Raw genomic sequence first — 20,156 nt, forward strand, 5'->3', positions numbered from 1 at the left:
AACAGTAAACTGTTTTAACTATAGATAGTTCCAGAAAGTAAAGGAGGAATTTAACATTCATATAGAAAGTACGCGTGACATCATTATTCTAGTATTTGACATGAGAATAAATCATCAAAGTTTGGTCATGCAAAGAAAAGACTGTTTAGTACACTTTGTTTTGCCCAGTTACACAACTAACCTCTTGACTCAGCTCTCGTTGGACTGTCGTACTTGACCCACGGGCCAAAATTGACTTGCACACATTAGATAAGCTCGCCTTAAACATGCTCCATGTTTGTAGGGAGCATTCAAATATTTGGACTAGATTTGAGTGGAGGTGCAACAGCTTCTGAACACGGTGTGGTGGCATCACCAGGTTTCCATCATTACTGTAATGGTTTTTAAATGGTAACAAGCTGAAGTACAGTGCTGTGCAAAAGTCCTGAGCCACCATTCATTTCTTTATAGGTTGCTTCCAAGCAGTAAGACTTTCTTGTAATCCTTTAAAGTAGTGTTGAACAGTAGTTCCTTAGGGTTTATTAAAGTCTCTCAAATTTCTTTCACAGTTTGACAGACACAAGATATATTTTTGTTCTAAGTACGTGATTCTCTGGCTAATAGGTGTACAGTGTGTCCTAGTAGCAGACCTAAAAATCTATCTATGGCTAATGAGCAGAATCTGAATGTGATGTCCTTAAGAGAGAGGAAAAAATCCAACAAAGAACTGAAACAGGACCTAAGAGATGCTCAGGAATGACAAATGACACAAGAAGTGGACTTAAAAAAGTTGACAACAGGTCTTATGGAGGGATGAATCCTCCCCAGAGCCCGGACCTCAGCATTATTGAAGCAGTGTGGGATCATCCTGACAGAGAACAGAACAAAAGGCAGCCAACATCCAAAGAAGAGCTTTGGAATGTCCTTCAATTCATTTTTCAGTTTGTTAGACCCTTGGGGGAAATTATATTGCTGCAATTAAATGTTTTTTATTAAAGATATGTTAGTGTTATGAATAGATGGCAAAATGAAATATAAATCAACTGACTTTCATGTAGGAAGTTGAAGCCTGTAGAAATATTCCTTAAGACTACATAAAAGAAATACAAAAAGCTGGTTTCACAGGGTTCGGGGTGTGTTGAAGAATGAAGGCGCTCATACCAAATATTGACTTTCAAGCTTGTTAGAATTGTGCAAACTCTGTTATATATTGTATTTTTCACGCTTCGTTTGAAAATGTTTAAAAAAAATTGCCGCATCTATGCTATATGTAAAGAAATTTGGGCTGGCTCTAGACTTTTTCACAGCGCTGTATAACTGAGGCAGAAGAAAAGCTGCATAGGTAACATACACCATGCTTAATGAACAAATATCGAGAGTGAATCACTTCTTATTCCCTTTCGGATTCATTATCCAGAATGTGTGCAGGTCACTGATTTTATGTAGATTTTACCACAGAGCAGCACGAAGGAAAGGAGGCTAAAGTCCTTTATGCTCAACTCTGGGTCTTCTGGGGTATTTCAATACATTCCATGTCTATAGAGGCTATATAATCCACCCCTGAATAGCCTGGGTCTGCCCTTTGCTCTTTTCCCATTTAGATGCACCTGCAATACCGACACCCTCACCACTTACTGTATAAAAAACTAGTAGTACTATATCGCCCTGAGCCAAGACAAACATCCAGTATTGACTTGTTTAAATTTTTACTGACCTCTGTAAAGCCTCTGTTTGCTAATTTATTGCAGCCTAAAGTGGGAAGGATGTTTTCTTTTTCTGCGTATTCTTCCCTGCAAAAAGGAAAACACGTTGTGTCAAACCTGCGAAGCTGAAATAGTCAAATCTGTAATCCTCTTTCTCTGTTTGTCCATCTGTCCGTGTCAGGCACTACGTGCTGAACATCTCTGATGATATCGGTAACTTTGGAGAGGTCCGTCTCCCCATCCTGGGCTGCCTGGCTATATCCTGGTTCGTGGTCTTCCTCTGTCTCATCAGGGGCGTTAAGTCCTCCGGAAAGGTCAGCATGCAAGAAGAGATGCACGCTAATTTCCATACTTGCCATGTGCTACTTTATGCCACTGACAAATATATTCAAAAGTCTTGCACGCTCTTCTGTGACCAACTCTGTGCCTGATTATCTGTGTTCAGGTGGTGTACTTCACAGCCACTTTCCCGTATGTGGTTCTGACCATCCTGTTCATCCGTGGCATCACTCTGGATGGAGCCATAAATGGTATCAAGTATTACCTGACTCCACAGTGGCAGAAGGTCCTCGATGCAAAGGTATGTACGAATATCAATAGGTTGATGAAGAGTTAACCTGGAAATAGAAATGTTTTCTACTTCTGCCTGTATGTGGATGTTGTTGTTGTAGGTGTGGGGAGACGCTGCCTCACAGATCTTCTACTCCCTGGGTTGTGCCTGGGGTGGTCTCATTACCATGGCTTCCTATAACAAATTCCACAACAACTGTTTCAGGTTGGTACTCCAGACTGAGAAGAAACAAGAAAAACTTCCCTGATTTAAAGGAGTAGCTCCACACTTTGGATAAATGCACCTACATCCCAGAGTGTTCACGTGTTTTCTTATTATTTTAATAATGTCCTGTATTTAAAGCGACACCGAAGAAGTTTGTGAACATAAAAACTTAAAGCTATGTGCTTCTAACTCATTTTGAACTACAGTGACTTTTGTTGGGGCTGCACAGTGGTGTGATGACTTTTGCTGCCCTGCAACACCCAAAGGCTGAGATACCACAGTTCAGCCCCGCACCCCACTGTTTAGCTTCATGGTCATTTGACATTTTTGTGGGCTTTTGATGGCGTCTTTGGGGCCTCTTGAACATGACAGCAAATTCGTGTGTTTGATTGCACACTCGCTGGGCTCCCACAGAGATGAATTTTTATGACCAAAGAGCAAAGGACCGACCGGTGTTACTCCACAAAGTTTTCATTGAACTGAAACAAATTTAACAGAATAGGAAGCTGAAGCTCCTTCTAAACTAAACCGCAGGACCATTAGCTTAGCTTAGCATAAAGGAAAGAAATGAAGAGTTGTGAAAGCCACCTACCACAGCTCAGAATGAAGTTGCTATTATCACTTTGGCAACATGCACATGTGAGTTTGGGGGATGTATAATTTGAATGAGCCCTTGTTTGTTTAGCTGTTGAGTTAAAAATCAGCTTTCCTTAGAATAAGGGACTCGTATCTTTATTTGGTGAAATACACGGGTTTCGGAAGTTCACTTGTACAGCATGCAACAGTTTGGGAGCTTCATGACTGGCCAAAATGACACCAAAGCACCCAGCGTGCGGTGTATTGTGATGTTACCATTGGCAAAGTCATTGACAGGCAGCATAAACTGAGCGACAAGCTACTAAACTGCTGGATGTCATTCAATATTTCATTGACAACTAATTCTTGGTAAGAAAGTGGTTAAACGCAGAACTATTAGCACAAACCTAAAAAAAACTGCTTGAAGAAACAAAAATCTTTCTCCGTGGTCGTGATGTGCTTCAGCCTTCCTGATTCTGGCTAATGTGAGAAAGGTTTTTCAGATCGTGTGCACACAAATGTCATGGTCTTAAAAAGAAAAATGCGGCTGAATCCCCCGACGTGTCAGAGCAAAAGAGTGACGGGGAAGGGTAGATAAGCAATCTAAGTCAGTCAGGAACCAACTTCAAGGCTTAATGTTTTAAAAGAGAAATGGTTTGACAGGACATGAGATCTGTCCCATGTCCCATGATAATTATTTTGGACTGGTCACACTACGTTTGGTGAACAAGGGAGAGAGCAAGAAACTGAGGAAAATGTTTAAATGTAAGAAAAGTGGAGATAAAGAGGGGGGAAAAAAAGATGCCATTTATTTCCTTAGCTCGTCTTCACATGCAGATAGCGAGGGCATCCAAGAGTTGCACGGGGCAAAAAACAGAAGGCTGAAGATATAATTTGTTCCTCTGGCCAGGAGCTTGAGATAGTGCTATCTGTGCACACAGCTGCAAGGAAGCCCTAATCAGCCTGTGTTCTGCAGCTCCATCACACACTTTCTGCTCTTCTGTCACACCACCAGTTGGTGCGCATTGGGAAGTGCAAAATGATGTGGGCATGAGCCTCATGGACAAAAAGCAGTCAGGCATCGGAGCTATCAAAGACATCCTCTGTGAAAACCCTAATAGGAAATGTGAGGAAAGAAGGAAAGAAAATGATTTCTGTGTTAAATCTGAACAGAGTCCATGAATGTGCCTGAAAGAGAAGACGTTAGTAGTGGCTCTGCAGGTAGCTGGAATCAGTCAGTGTCAGAATAAGGACAGCGAGTCACAGCTCTGAAAGCTCACAGCACCAGACGTCTTGAGTCTGAGATTATTTTCTTGTCTTCAGCTCAAGATTCTGTTTGCAAATGAACATCCAAACGTGTGTGATGTGGTCTCACTGAGCGATGAAGTTAAAATAGGACTTCTTAGACACAATGAGCTGAGCTAACTTTGTTTCAATCCGCAGTTTCATAAGAACCCGTTGATTCAGCTCAGCGGGGATCGATCATTCTTTGGGCTTTTGGTCGCACCCTGTGGCGAGGGGAACGTTTTAGTGGCAGAGGGAAGAAATCAATACCAGCAAATCCTCAAAGTAAACATCATTCCATCTGTGAAAAGAAAAACAATAAGCACCACTATTATCTCGAAGACATCTCAAAGTTGCATCTCGATGCATAAACTGAGTATTTGTCATTGTCAAGCCAGCCAAAAGAAATCTTTCTAAATTATGAGCCTTTTCTTGACAATCTACCTGGATAAGAACTGAAAATCTCTTCGCTGGCCACAAACAAGGTTTACAAGTGGTGATGCTCCCCAAATCAGGTGATACTGACCCTGACTATTTTCTTTCCAAATCCGGTCTTCTTTTACTCTATTGTGAATCTTTAGAGAAGGTCCAATGTCATTGATATTGTTATAACAAATTTTTTGGAAGCTCTTATTTGCTCTCTAATTTACAGCACTGATGTTTATACTGATACTTATAATACTGATACATTTAAAAACAACAAAGATGCCCAAATTGTAAAAAAATAAAGCCTGCTTCAAGTATAATGCAAAGCCCTCCTCTAATTTCATATGCAATACATACAGTACTTAGCACAAGATAGTAAAACGTGTTGCTCAGTGTTTGGTTATCTGCAAAAGTTCCCATTATAATTGTGTATATAATTATACACTCATTTCTTGAACTTATCCCATTTTGTTCACCGTCAGTTTATCAGAATTGTGCTTTGTCTTTTTTTCCCACTTGAAACAAACAGAGACAGCATCATTATCAGCATAACCAACTGTGCGACCAGCGTGTACGCTGGCTTTGTCATTTTCTCCATCCTGGGCTTCATGGCGCACCACCTGAACGTCCCCGTGTCAGAGGTGGCCGACCACGGCCCAGGACTGGCCTTCGTGGCTTACCCAGAAGCTCTCACTCTGCTGCCCATCTCACCAATCTGGTCACTGCTGTTCTTCTTCATGCTCATCCTTCTGGGACTGGGAACTCAGGTGAGTGTGGGGTATAAAATCGAAATGAATGAATATTTTTGGAGCAATCCTAAAAACAGCCGCTCAGGGGGCTTCAGGGGTCCACTGCTGTTTCTGTCCAGTGGACGATGAATTTTAAACCTGAGCTGCATCTGTGCATTTTTGTAGCAGCAGATCGAGTCTAATCCACACTCACTGGTAAACCACTTGGTCTAACTTGTCATGGCCTGCGATAATCAAGGGTTGCATGACTGTGGATGAGCAGGAATGCAGGATAGTGGAGATAGTTAGCTGACTGCTCATGGGGTCCACTCAAGCTTTGGGCAAGGATTGTCTCTCAGGCTCTTTGACCCATACTTATATATTCAGAGGGATTGAGGTCAGGACTTTGGAAAGGTCATTCCAAAAGGCTCCATCCCAAAAAACGGTTAGTTTAGGGTCATTATCTTTTTTTGGAACAACAATATAGTACCTTACCAAGCCTTAACCATCTGGCTGATGGTTTGACTGAAGAATGCTGAGGCAGTGCCCTGTTGCCATTATTATGTAGTCCATCAAAACAATCCCAGAGCACGATATTACCACTGCTAGTCGGTACAACCTTTTGGGGGTTGAGTGCTTCATCTTTATTCCTCCAAACAGTCCTTTGGTCATTGAGTCCTTGTCTCATAAGACCTTAACACTTTCATCCAAAAGGATTCAATTTTATTGCATAACTTTTGACCCTAAATTAATTCATTCATTCACAAACTCTTTGTGTTTTTTTCTAAGATGCATGTGATACAGTAAAAGGCTGTTTTCTCCTTCAAATAGATAAAGTTTTATGTATCAGGACAAAATTAAAGAGCATTTCCTCCCAGGTTTTTATCTTTAGGTCAAAGCATCCTCAGACGAAAAAACAACAGATGAAATATTATACTTTGGCATTTATTTTAGAAGAACTAAGCCAAAGAGGAAGGAGTGTGTGATAAACACAAAACACTCTTTCTGCTTTTATAGAAAGTACGAGCCATGAACTCCTCTGTGTACCAAAGTATTCTGGAGTCAAATGTGTGGCCATCTGTCCAACAGCTAAAGCTTGGCTGAAACTTGGTCATCAGCAGGACAAATCTACAACAGAATGTCTGAAAAAGGAAAGAATCAAGGTGTTGCATTGATCCAGTCAAAGTCCAGACCTCAATCTGACTGAAATGCTGTGGTGGGACCTTAAGGTGCGCATGAATAAATGCTCACAAACCTCAGTGGTAACATTATAAAGAAGAGTGGAATTAGTTGTGTTGAATATTTAATGACAACGTGTAATATATCATATGTTGCTGTTCATCTGTGGTGGTGTCTACCTCATTTTAAGACCTGGTAAGAACCTTTTCCTCCCACTATATCTTAATAAAACCCAGAAATTGGAAGACATTGTACTTTCTTTTTTACATGTCTGTATCTCTTCATAGTAAGTATGACAGTTAAACGGCATTTATGACAGAGAGCATTTTCCCGCTTTAAATGTCAACCTGTGAATCGAATGACATTACAAACGCATCATTGATTATCACTGGATGTGTTAAATGTCAGCATGGAATACTGCCCCCAATACGGGTCAAGAGTCCCCTTGCACTTTTCCCATCACGTTTGCAGATATTTGAGATCCAACTGTCCAGTTTCAACTCTCATTTCAGTTTCATCTAGTTTCTCCCTGTTTCTTGTAGTTCTGTCTGCTGGAGACGTTGGTGACCGCCATCGTGGATGAGATCGGCACAGACTGGATCATCAGGAACAAGACCGTAGTCACACTGTCGGTGGCCATAGTTGGTTTCCTTCTGGGGGTGCCTCTAACAACACAGGTAAGTCCCAAAACACTTGGAATGCATGCTTTTTTCTCATGTGAGCAAAGCTAATCCCTTGTTTCTGTGTGCAGGCAGGAATCTATTGGCTGTTGCTGATGGACAATTATGCTGCTAGCTTCTCTCTGGTCATCATCTCCTGCATCATGTGTATCTGCATCATGTATATCTACGGTAAGGAGAGAAAAATGCTGAACATGTTTGCTTTGAATTGATAAAACAAGAAATTGGTGCGCGCTGATTGTGTGGTATTCCATTTTAGTTTACTTCTGGCCCAATCAGCCTTTTCTCTTATCTCTGAAATGTCTCGTCTCGGCATGTAGACGACAGGATTTCACCGAGAAACGGCAGTTTCAAATGTCAGTCCGAGTGAGGCGAGATGTATAGAAGAATAAAGTCATTAAATGAAGATAAAAATGGAAACATTCTCGATACTTTTACTTTTACTGATCGGATTTTCCCTTTTCTCTGAGTCCAAAACATGCGAGTGTTAATGTTACCTCCCAATTATATGTTTTACCAACATATAATTGACGCTCAGATATTTTACCCCTGATTTAGCAATCATGTGGAGGTGACACTGTTGAATAAAACAAGCAAACCCACAAGAAGGCAGTAACGCCACCATCATGTTTAGCTCTCTGCCAGCTGGGGGTCATTTCACAGCGATCCAAGAACGAAAGGCAGAAATCCAAGAGCAGTAGATTGGGAGAAGACTGAGAACAAGGGGAAGGGCTCAAATTGGAGAGCAGGATAAGCAGCAGTCAATCTGAAAGAGGAAAGTTTTGAGCTTTTAAGATGACACGAAAAATCTAGAACCATACTTTTTAGGCTAGTTATGCTATTAGCGAGCACAGACAAAAGAAACCCAAGCACACATATAACTGGAGCCTGGTGTTTGCAGGAATCATTTAATTAGCGTGCTGCTGGTCAGGAATATTAAACACTTAAAGTAACAACCTTCCTGATGTATTTTACCTTTTGATGATGTCCTTTAGTTCAGTGGTCTGATCAGCTCATTTTATTTCATTATGCACTGAACACCAGAACTAAGTGAAAGCAGCTGGAGTGAATAATGACAAAAGGTTCATTTCCAAAGCTTTAGGGTGTTAGTCCATTAGCTCCCTGTGGTTGCTGAATTTGTCTCATAGAATGATACTGACTCATGGGAAGCCAGCGGCATCACCAGATCTAACTTCAAGTCGATGCATCTAATATACTGTAGTTTGCATCATTATGAATTTTATGAGGTTGTTATATGTCATACCAGGTTTTTGATGACAGGAAGTGGAACTAAAATGCTCAGACAGGAGGATAAAGAACACTAGTTGAAAGAAACTCTGTCATAGTTAAGGTAGACCATGAGGTCCAAATGTCTACCTCCACCTCATAGAACTGTCATATTTTCATCTGATCCTGGAAATGAACTGAATGAAAATCAATCAAAAGTCCAAGACTTGTAAAATGGATAAAAACCTGATAGCAAGTATGTTGCATTGACAATAATGACTGCAGACAGTCACATTTTCATGAGTTTGCGTTTATGATTTAGCAGCTTGTAGATTATTTAATGAACTCATTAGAGACTTGTTCGAGTAATTTAACCTGCTGTCTTTGTTCATTAGTTATTGTTGTAACCTTGCCTCGAGTTTCCACTAGAACATCGATCATTAAGTTGGATTTTGATCGTGCAAAACATGACAGCAGGGCTAAGCGATATGTCATAAGTCAAACTGTTATTTGAGGCAAAGATGGGCTTTTTTTGTGTTAAATTGTGGGCACACTGAGAATAAGAGACATGAACATAGGATAAGTTGTATCCAAAGCAACATAAGACAGACAAAAAGTGACCACACCATCAGAATATCAAGCTTACCTGACTAAGATACAGAGCAGAAAACTAAATTTAAATAAAAAAAAATAAATCAAAGAAAAGAAAGTTAGTACTCAGATCTTCACTTCTCTGTCTTCGCTGGCTTGAGTCCTTTGGACCCAGAACTTAAAATCTCTCTTTGGATAAACATTTTTCTATTTCTTTCAGGTCACAGGAACTACTTCAAAGACGTTGAGATGATGCTGGGATTCCCTCCTCCTCTCTTTTTCAAAGTCTGCTGGAGATTCGTCTCCCCCGTCATTATCTCTGTAGGTTAAAACTACACACACACGTACATTAAGCCCTTCTCACGCATGCACTGCTTCCCATTGAGCTGATGACACATGTAAACTGTCCCTCTGTTGCTTTTCCATAACACTTTGTGATGACTTTTAACATGGAACAACTGTAAACTGCTGCAGTCACATTACTGGTCAGACACACACAGCAGAGGTGGGTTCATTTAACACACGGTCAGCTTTTAAGCTGAATCCAACAGATTGTATTATTAAATAAATGTCTACCAGCACTGCTCAAACCTTCCTTCTCATGTTTTTACCCACCATAATTAGCTGGAGCGTTGTGCAGTTTTTTCACATTATTTCAGACAGATGAATGGGAGAAATCTATACGCATTTGAGCTGTAGCCTCTCTGTATGACCAAATATCAATATTTGTAACTGTAATATTTTACCACAATGATGCATGTTTGTTAGCTTGATATGAAGTTCAGTGACAAAATTACATGTTATGAGAAAACTGTGAGTTTAGAAGATGTCCAAACATCATGCTACTCTTGAGTTTAGCTACGCTGTTCCTGTTATGCAGTTAATCCCACATGAGTATAACACTGACTGATCCAAAGATTAAAAAAATATATATATTTTTTAGATTATTTTCACCTGGTCTCATCCACCGCCTCAATGTGCAGTAGTATTAATTATCATGGCAATACAACAAGTTGTGAGAAAACTGTGACTCTATAAAGACTATCAATCAATGGGCATTTTAAGTACGGCTTCATCTCACATGAATGCCAAATCTCAAGCATATACTCTTTGTGTCTCCTTCAGGGTCAGGTCTGAATGAAGCTTGCGGATAATAAACATAAAAGTAACCAATGTCCAAATGACTGGGTACTGTCTCTTTAACAGACAGATGTTTCGTATCTCATATCTTTAAATGGCCAGATGATCTGAGACCAGTCATGATGGCTGAATCTTTTGTTACATTTCCACACATATGTAGCTGCTCATCACAACTGTCTGCTGAGACGCCTTCAAATATTTAACTCAGCCGAACACATATCACTCTGGGACTTAACAACATAAAGGATGTTAACAGGAAGGTTCTCAACTTTCTTCTGTTGTTGACCAGTTGTTGGGGACCTGACCTACATTCGAGCTGCCATCAGCGCTAATCTCTTTGACTACTGCTGGCTTTGTTTCCAGTATAAAGCTCTCAAAGCAAATCTTAGTGAGTGGGAACTGGACACATGCAGCGGCTGTGAATGTATTTCCCAAACAGGCGTATTAGTCCACTAAGCTATGAGGTCAACCAAGAAACTCATTGTTGTGGATTACTGGTCAGAATGCAGGCACTTTTGTTCGCTTTCATTTCACTCCACAGAAGAATCTGCTGCTCCTCAGGCTTTCTGTGAGAGTTGTGACTAAGCTCTCTGCTGTTGTTTTGACTTAGTTACATACATCTTTTAGATAAAAATGGTCTGATATGCTTCTCTCCACAGGGATTTACAGTATCAAGTAGATTTAATGCTAATTTCTATTACATATTAAGTGTTAAAAGAATATGTTATAGCTTATTTATTTTAGGTACAATTATGTCACTGAAATGCATGTATGTTGTATGTATGTAATGATAAAAAAAAAGTTGTTTTTTTTCCTTAGAAATGTACTTTTGGAAATTTGACATTATGCAGTATATATATATTTATATTTATATGTATAAATAAAGATAAATTGCTTAAACTGTCTTTCTTGTGTCTCTGTAGTTCATCCTGGTCTTCACAGTGATCCAGTACAAACCCATCACTTACAATAACTACGTGTATCCAGGCTGGTCTTTGGCTATCGGCTTTGCCATGGCTCTGTCCTCAGTGATCTGCATACCCGTTTATGCCCTCTACAAGATCTCTAGGTCCCCAGGAGCAACCTTCAGAGAGGTACAGCACCCGACAAGGCCTCTGAAACACCTCTACTCTAATATTAACCTGATATTAGCTGTACGGTTTTGCAACAGCAAAAGGAACATCTATATACATTAAAAATTTTACCAGTTCACCAATGAATCTTCAGTTCCCACACAGAGGCTTACAGTGGTAAGTTTGAAACTGCTGACCCGTATACAGGGAGTGTGGAGCCTTGAATTAAAACTGAACTAGTTCATGTTTAAAGTTCACCACTTTAAGTTCTGAAATGCGATCACAGTCCCAAAATGATAAAGTTCACAGTAATTTCTCACTTTTAAGTTCTTTATATAGTACAGTGTCATGGAGTGCTGTGAAGTACTGGAACGTGGCCCCCATCCACCTGAGCAGATACATGGCCATCGCTGCATTCATTTATTTTACTACAGACTATTAGGACTCTAAGGACTTTCTGTTATCATTTTCATATACTGATAAAATAATATTAGTCAGCAGAGGCCCACTGACAAACACTTTAGTCTCACAAATAACACTACACAGGTAACTTCAGCAGCAGGGGGAAAAATTTAACTTGCAAAAAGCAAGTTTTTTTCTGCCTGCATCTTACACCTCACTACTATGTGCTGGACTGTCTTGGAGGCCTCTTTCTCCAGCCTGGACCTGGAGAATTGTCTGGTGTGGTAGACCCCTGTCCTCTGTTGTTCTCATGCTCAGGACCTGTTCTTGAGCTGATTAGCACCTCTGTTCTGTCTTTCTAGCTCCCGATAGGACGTTGTCAGCCAGTCCAATCAATCTGTCAGTGGTACATGCCATGCAGAGGCTTATCCTTACATGATGGTTCCTCCTCTGTTTCCTTCCCTTCCCTGGGTTTAATCTGCCTGAGGCATTCACATAGCAATTTATCACTGGGGGCCAGCTTCCTGAGTATTCCTGGATATTTGTACACTGGATGGTGGCTCTGACGCTCACTAGGCTCCGGCTCAGAGTACAATCTCAGCTACTAGACTTGGGGTGAAACCTACTGTGCATCCTGAGCAGGCTATCTGATGACTGGCAGGGCATAAGGCATACCTGCCTTCTTCTTTGCAGATACTTGGTTGTGGCTTACTTCCTTTGTTGCTATTTGCCTGTGTGATCCCAGGGCATTTGTAGCTGTCCTGAACATCTGTTATGGTGCACTCTGGTTATTCAACCCCCCCTCAGTCGTGATTGCCTTGCCTCTCTTTGATTTTAGGACTTGTTGAGTCGTAGGCTGTCTCTTTGTTAATCCACGGGGTGCACAGATTTGTATGTCTGATCTTACAGTCTTGAGTTGATTAGTAGCTGGTGTTAAGCTTCTCTGGTGTTTCTACTAATTCCCCTCTGGTTCCCGCTCATGTATTGAGCCATTGAGCCTATTCATCTTATTTGCTACGATGCCTGACAGGAACTTCCATGTTGTCCAGAGGCAGGATATGGGCTGGTAGCTGGACGGTCCTTTCATGATCAGGGACCAGTCTGGGTGGGCCCCATCCATTAGCAGCTGATTCACGTGCTCCTTGGCGTTCATGGAGTGCAGTTAGTTTCTTTAGTCAGTAGGTGTGTATCAAGTCAGGGCCTGGTGCAGTCCAACTCTTCAGACTTGAGGCTCTTTCTTGGATGTCTGCCACTATGATGGTCACTGGTTCCTATTCCGTGAGATGTCTGTGGTCAGTTCTCAGATCCATTAACCTTTAAGCATTGGTGTTATGTGATGCTTCTTTCTCCCATATGCTTTGTATTGTTTTGTATTGTTTAGTTTCAGCCCCTGGTTGGTCTGTTCTCATCTTATTACCCTGCCACTGAGGCATCTATAAATATGTATATATATATACATACACACATATATATGTATATGTAAATATGTGTCTGTGTGTGTGCAGCACAAACTGCTCAGTGCAGCACACCTGTCACAGAGCTTTTCTAAGACATTGAAGATTTTTCCCCTTCAGAATCCCCTGAAGCGGATGGTGATTTGCTAGAGTGCTCTAATAATTTAAGCTGCATCAGTTTGAGCCAGCATCAGTAATGCCCAGAGCTGGAGCTTTCGACAATTAGACGAGAGGAGAGGCAGTCACTGAGCAATATTGTAACATTAGTGGAAGGAGAAGTAAAAGAAAGTAAATAGTAGGAAAATACAATGGGGAAAATACATTAGAAAAATACAATGACTGAAGAAAATATTTCAAATCAAAGCTAAATGAAAAGTAAAGTGACTGGCAATCTGTCCAGGGTGTAACCTGCCTGGTAACTGGAATAAGCTGCAATAAGATAGAGTAGGTATGGAATATTGATGGTTTGTTTTTTTTTGTAAAATGAAAGAAAATACTAACACATAAGTAATATAAAAAGTGAAAATGAAAACTCATTAAATAAATTCTAAAATTCAATAACTTGTGAACTAAGATGTTATTGAAAGTGATTACTCATGTAGATATGAAACTAAAATTGCAATACATTAAGTTGCTTATTTATGCACTTATTTACTTGTTCTTTTTATTTTCCCTCCTTCAAACATCACAGGACATTTTGGCGAGATTGCTTATCCTTATTGTCTGGGAATGTAGGAAGTGCTTTCGCTGAATGATGTCCCTCTTCAACTCTCTCTCTCTCTCAGCGTTTGAAGTTTGCATGCCAAGCACATCCAAAGTGGGGCCCCGCCCTGCAGGAGCACAGGACAGGCCGCTACGCCCCTGTGGCCTCTGAAGACACTGTGGAAGCCCGTCCATTAAAGGAGAAGGAAGAGCTGAAGGAAGAGCCGAAGGAGGAGGAAAAAGAGAAGGAGAGGAAGGATGAGATCAGCCTCACCATCCAGGGAAGCAACGGCTCCACCAACACACACAACAGCCCCAACCCCAGCGCATAGACGCCACCCCTCTCTATCAGCACTACTGGGCTCAACCTCTGCGGCCCACCGTCTCCTCCTTCTCTTCCTCCCTTTTCCTCCCATTCTCCTCCATCCTCACCCCACTTTCCCACAGTCGTCTGTGGGGGAGATCCCATTCGCTGGAGACCTTTACATATTGTAAGGGCTTATTATTTCTATCCTAACCTCTTCTATCTGCCTGCGTGTTGTCTCTAGATAAATGAAGAAAAAAAAAAAAAACGAAAGGAAGAAGAAATTGGGTCATCATCCAAAAGATTTGTGTGTATGTTCGTGTGTAAGTGTGTGTATGTGTGTTTGGGTGAGTTGTTAATTTGTTCCACATAATTTAATAATGCAGTTTGTTTTTCCTTTCATTTTTTTTGTAAAACTTGTAAATGTCATCCTCATCAGCAGTTAGAGGTACAGTAGATTGTGAAGCTGCATGTGTTTGTTTTGTGCATGCGGCAGCATAGAGACACACACTGTTCTCCTGCATTCAGTTAGCTGGGGCTGTTTGGGACGGGGGACTTTGCAGCAGTGGTGATTGGACAGCTGGAGACTTGTCGTGGTGCTGTAACTGTAGAGGAGGAGGGTAAACTGTGTCCGTACGGGCCATTCGCAGTCTTAATGATGCTGAAAAAAGGAAATGGGCTCAACTCTGTAGCCTGAAAAGGAGTCATGTTCATACACTTTTTATATTTCACAGCACACAGTGACCTCAAACATAGTTGATCTCAGCTTAAGACTAAACCTGTTGTGTTTTTATGCTGCTTTTTCTTTAAGTGAAAAAAAAAAGAAAGTTCGACAGAGCACAAATATTTAACAAACACCAGAGAAGATGAGTGATGCTCAAAGCTGATTTTCTCTCCTCCAACATTATTTTTTCTTAATAAAGCTGCTTAGACTTTTGAGAACTAGGCAGAGAAATATCAGTGAAGTGTACTGTAGCTCTGCATTCACACATATAAACACACTTTTTGACAGAAGAGGTCCCAGTGCCCATTTCTCAGGGTCCAAGTGAAGGTAAACTTTGCGGTTCCTTGCCTGTGGAAACTGTTACAAGGATTAAACCACCTAACTGTTCTCACTGTCAAAAAAAAACAAAACACCCACACACGCACCCAAAACAGGTGCATGCAACTCTGCATTACATAGAAGTGCCATCTCTTCTTAAGTCTTCCAGACATTGTTTTTTGGTTAAAATGCGTCTTGGGATGTGGTTTGTGATGGAGAATCCGTGTGTCATAGTTGGTGTCTCCAATGGGTCGTCGTCATAGTCTGCCCCGTTCAGGCATGTTACCAAAAACATTACCTAAGTTACGTGAGTGTTGCACATGTTTTTGGTAACATATATATCTCAGATACTGACGTGCTGTCAGTCTTACTGTCAGTGGAACCTTTAATGTAATAAAGCTCTGAGCTCTGCCAAGCTGTGCTGTAACTGATGGGGAGACAGAAAGCAGAGATGCTGCTTGTTTCCAGAAAACAGGATAAAACTGTCATGAATTATGTAGTTTTAAATGTAGCTGCACAGTAGTGTTCTTTCAGTAGATGTCTTCTTTTACCTCTCATTGTAAAGTAACTTAGTAAATAATAATAAAGAAAGCGTATGTTTATTTTGTACAAAAGATTAGAAACTACAGAATCATGATTAACATTGTTTACCATTCCTCATCTGTGACTTGATTTTGTTGTTTTGTTGGAGGGTGTAGTACAATGGAGAGGGGCCTCTTTAGCATACAGGATTGGGTTTCCCAAAAGTGACTTATTAGACTATGTCAAGTACAGTGTTGTTGGTAGAGGTCTGTGATGGTAAAAAGACAGAACGAATCAGCTCGGGTGGTGGGGAGATGCTTTTAGCTTCACAAGCAGGGATCTTTTTGGGGATTGTATCAGCTGTGGCAGTTTCTTTGCATTATGTCTTCGGGTATATGCAGTTTATTCGTTATCAAATTTAGGGTTGTAATACCAGTGTGAGCACTTAAATGAACTTAATATACAAAACTGTGTATCACATAAAGCCCATTTATATGCAGGTATGTTCTTCACTTCTTGTCAAGAGTTTAGTGAGCGGCTGCAGTTAGCTTAGTTTAGCATGAAGTTAGCTTGGCATTGTCCAAAAGAATTCCGGTTTACTTCCCAACACTTACTTTACTTCTTATTCTTACCAATTAACTTGTTATGATTTATTTGAAAATAACATTTTAGTTGCCTGTCAGCTGGGCTCAGCCAACAAATAGTCTGGGCTGTAGCAACATGAATCCATTGTTTTGGTTACAAATTAAGCCAACAAACTGTAAGCTAATTCGTTAGCTTTGATGGGCAGGGTGGCCTCAATGTTTTACACCTGTTACTAGCATTTATGATAAGCTAAGCTAACTTGATACAGTCTGTAGCTTCATACTTAGCAAACGGTGAAGAGGATACTAATGTTTTTATCTCTATAAGCACCTGCAAGACAGCAAGTAAATACCTAAAATGGTAAATCATTTTTTGAAGTACTTATGTGATGTCTGTCAGTAAGTTGACAGACATTTTTTAAAAATACTAAAGCACAGCTTTGGATAAAGTTTGCACATATTCGTTCCCGTTTTCACCATTATTCCTTACGATTAAATGTTAAGATGAAAATGCTGTTGCTCCAATAATCCACAAGGTAGAGAAGTGCTAAGACTCAGAAGTGGAGCTGAGACGTGAATATAAAAAGCTCATCAGAAACAAGGCTGAGAATACGTTTAATGAAATTAAATGAAAAAGTACTTTATTCATCCCAAAGGGAATTAGTATAAACATTTCAGAAACTTTAGATTTTTAGAAATTAAAGAAATAAATTCATTATATTTTGGAAGCAACAATAAGAGAAGACAGGATTTAAAAAATATTGAACCACAGCAAGCACAATGAGCATTCTTTAACAAGCACACTTTATTAACCAGCTTCCCAACTGTCGTTTGTACAGGAAAGATTAGAGTGATGTGTTCTGGCTAATCCCCTAAATGGAGAAGTGTAACTTTGCTTGGTAGTTACCCGTCTGTTTTAACTTTTGGTTCTATTCAACCCATGTGACAAATTTTGTAATAGAATTTTTTTTAATAATTTTATTTCATTTTTTAAAATTCCTGAATTCCTGCAAAACCAGGTGCTTTGTAACACAAGCCAGTATATCTCCCTCGTCTAATCTAAATGTACTGTTTTGCTTCTTGTTAAACATTCAAACATCCACTTTAAATGAGGCTTTACTTGTTGAAAGATACGATCAGGAATTTATTATGCTCAGTATATAGCGGGACAGCATGTAGCTCAGACCATATCCTGCTTGTGATTGCTTGTCTTGTATGCTCATGTTGTAATAAGTGAAGCTTAGCCACCGTGCTATCTCCCCATATATCCCAACCCTCGTTATCTCTGCTGACCCTGCAACTCTTCCTTCTGTTGTACAGTAATGTCAAAAAAGAAAAATGGTATAATAAATTGTGTCATATGTGTTTTCTCTTTGCGTTTACTTTAGGGGTTGGGTGTTTTTTTTCTGTGGGTCAGGGATGGGCAAGTATTGATTGATTTTAGTTTTGATTTGTCATATTTCTGGTAACGTAATGTAGATTATGTCAGGTGTATTGTGTATTCTGTATTAGCTCTTACTGCGGAGCCTGCATGTAGAGCAGGTGTAGTGTCAGTATTGACGTCCATGTACCTCTAATCTACCAGAACTAGCCCTGTCCTATTCTGCTAATCACATACAGTCTATCTTTTAAAAAGAAAACATTTTGTACTAAAAGATGAGAAAGAAAACCATCTTCCGATTTAAATCATTTTTAAATCCGTGTTCAGTGACAATGCTTTTTGTTTGTTTTTGACATTGCATTCATAGAAGATTGAGATAAAGCCAGCTGAAATTAAAAGCATTGCCAAACAAAAAGCTTTGGATCGAAACTTGAACTACAAAAGAATGGTTAGTTTTCACTGTGAGCTCTGGTGGAGACAGAAGCTGCAGCTATATGACGATGCTTTTGTTTGTTGTTGTTTTTTAACATTATTACATCTTTCAAGTTGTTTCATGCAGTGCAGTACCAACAGTCATACATCGCTGTTTACCTTTAATATCCCGTGGCCCTAAATGCGAGCAGTTTGACTGTTTCTGTTGTTGGAAAACGAGCAGAATCAAAAACACTGAAATGACTCCGCAACCAATGTGGAATCTGCATGTGGAACTCATATTTTCATTCTTCTGAGAATCTTGTTTTGTGATGACATCTTAGGCAAATAACGTGGCATACGTATGAAACAAGGATCCATGTACTTTTTCAAATCGATATATTGCTCTTGCTGGTAATGTAAACCATGAGTTATGTGGCTGTGAAACCTTCTATTTGGTCCTGCAGAAAACACACAACTGAGAACATAGACATTAATTGACCAGGTCTTTCCATCACTGTGCAGAAAGTCGCTGATGCTTAAAAGACACAAACAAAAAAAGAACCCCGTAAACTCAAAGGTTTGGACCTTTTTTTTTGCACATGAATACAAAGCACAAGTGCTCAACTGTTGTGAAAAAACAAAACTGTGATTTTACCTTTTTTCTGTGGTTCTCAGTAAAGACAGACCATTACCTCTTGAATTTCTTACTACTGCACATATAAGCATAATCTCGTGTTGCAGCACTTTAGAGAAATCAGCAGTTGTTTTTTTTTTTTTTTTTACAAGCAGCAGGAAATATATGTATGAATAACAATTCACGTTTGAAACAACACGAGTCAAGTAAATAACATCTTTTTCAGCGGTATGGCTGAAAGAATTTGCAGTGTTGTCGCTATTGTTCCATTGAAGGAGTGGAAAGGAAAAAAGCACAAGTGAGAAAAGAGAACTCAGCTCTTCTGGTACCTTCTATCATATATATGTTTCTATCTATCTAACCATATCTGTTCTTGTTCTTCAACCTTTAGGGCCAAAATCCATTGAAATGTTTTAGTCCTGTCGGCTGTATATCGTAAACTGTTGAGTTACAAAATGGTAAATAAAATCTATTTTAAAGATCACTTCTTGTGTTTTATTATGAAAACTCCACCGAAGGTACAGCAGTCTTAATATTAGATTCTTCACCATTAGATCCTCAATATTGACTCTTTCACATGTGTTTTCTTTTTGAAATATGCTGATGGCAGATTTAGTTTCAGAAAATGACTTTATGTTAAGTGATTTAAAATAAAATACTATTAAGCAAATAGCTTGCAGAATTCGAGTTGTTACAACATAATGGCAACATGCTTTAAGATTGATACATTAACTAAAGTTGAAATAAATCATTGTTTTGAATTAGTCAGGAAATTTTTTTTCCCTAAATTATTATATTTATCACATGTAGAAACTGATTAAAAGATATCAGTTTAGCTCAAAGTAGCAGGTCTAACAGCCTGTTTTAACCGAGGCAAACTGTTTGAATGTGAAATCACAAACACTCACTGCAGCCATGAAATATTTCTATTACCTTCAAGCTCTGACAGCTGACAGCTACATGAATTCATCTGATCAAATTGTGCAACTTTAGGTGCCACGGTAAGTATACCCTGTCGAGAATTCAACAAAGACACATGAGTGCAGCGAGAGCACGCTCCCAAGGGAAGGGAGAGACTTATTGTCTGACACATTAAATTTGTTTAACAATTACTTTAAAAGAAAAATAGCCTGCGTTTATTTCTCTGCCTGTTTAGTAAGATCAGCAGTTGTGTGGGCAGGTGAATGGTTCAGAAAATGTTGTCCTAAGTGTTGGTCCACAGGCAGTATGTTTGATATTCTAAGAGTGTGCTGCTTTGTTCAGGGGTGCAACCTCAACAGACATTTTTCAACAACAAAACAAGCCCATGACACAAACTTGTAATTGTTGGAAAAGGAAGAAAAAGCCCTGAAACTT

At 39.8% G+C, this 20,156-nt stretch overlaps 1 protein-coding gene across 2 annotated transcripts in view; it reads left to right on the forward strand.

Moving 5' to 3' along the window:
• The window catches only part of slc6a9 (solute carrier family 6 member 9), a 61,407-nt gene extending 42,123 nt beyond the window's left edge, over positions 1-19,284 (forward strand). For both annotated transcript variants that reach the window (XM_072364056.1, XM_072364054.1), the window contains 9 exons: positions 1,864-1,996; positions 2,128-2,262; positions 2,354-2,457; positions 5,273-5,510; positions 7,193-7,327; positions 7,402-7,501; positions 9,369-9,469; positions 11,212-11,382; positions 14,003-19,284. In XM_072364056.1, the coding sequence (XP_072220157.1) occupies positions 1,864-1,996; positions 2,128-2,262; positions 2,354-2,457; positions 5,273-5,510; positions 7,193-7,327; positions 7,402-7,501; positions 9,369-9,469; positions 11,212-11,382; positions 14,003-14,251 (1,366 nt within the window). In that variant the 3' untranslated portion in view covers positions 14,252-19,284. The remainder of the gene's footprint in view (positions 1-1,863; positions 1,997-2,127; positions 2,263-2,353; positions 2,458-5,272; positions 5,511-7,192; positions 7,328-7,401; positions 7,502-9,368; positions 9,470-11,211; positions 11,383-14,002) is intronic.
• The last annotated feature ends 872 nt before the right edge of the window (positions 19,285-20,156 follow it).

Source organism: Leuresthes tenuis, unplaced genomic scaffold, assembly GCF_036924035.1.
Source record: "Leuresthes tenuis unplaced genomic scaffold, fLeuTen1.0.hap1 SCAF_14, whole genome shotgun sequence".
Classification (NCBI taxonomy): Eukaryota; Metazoa; Chordata; class Actinopteri; order Atheriniformes; family Atherinopsidae; genus Leuresthes; species Leuresthes tenuis.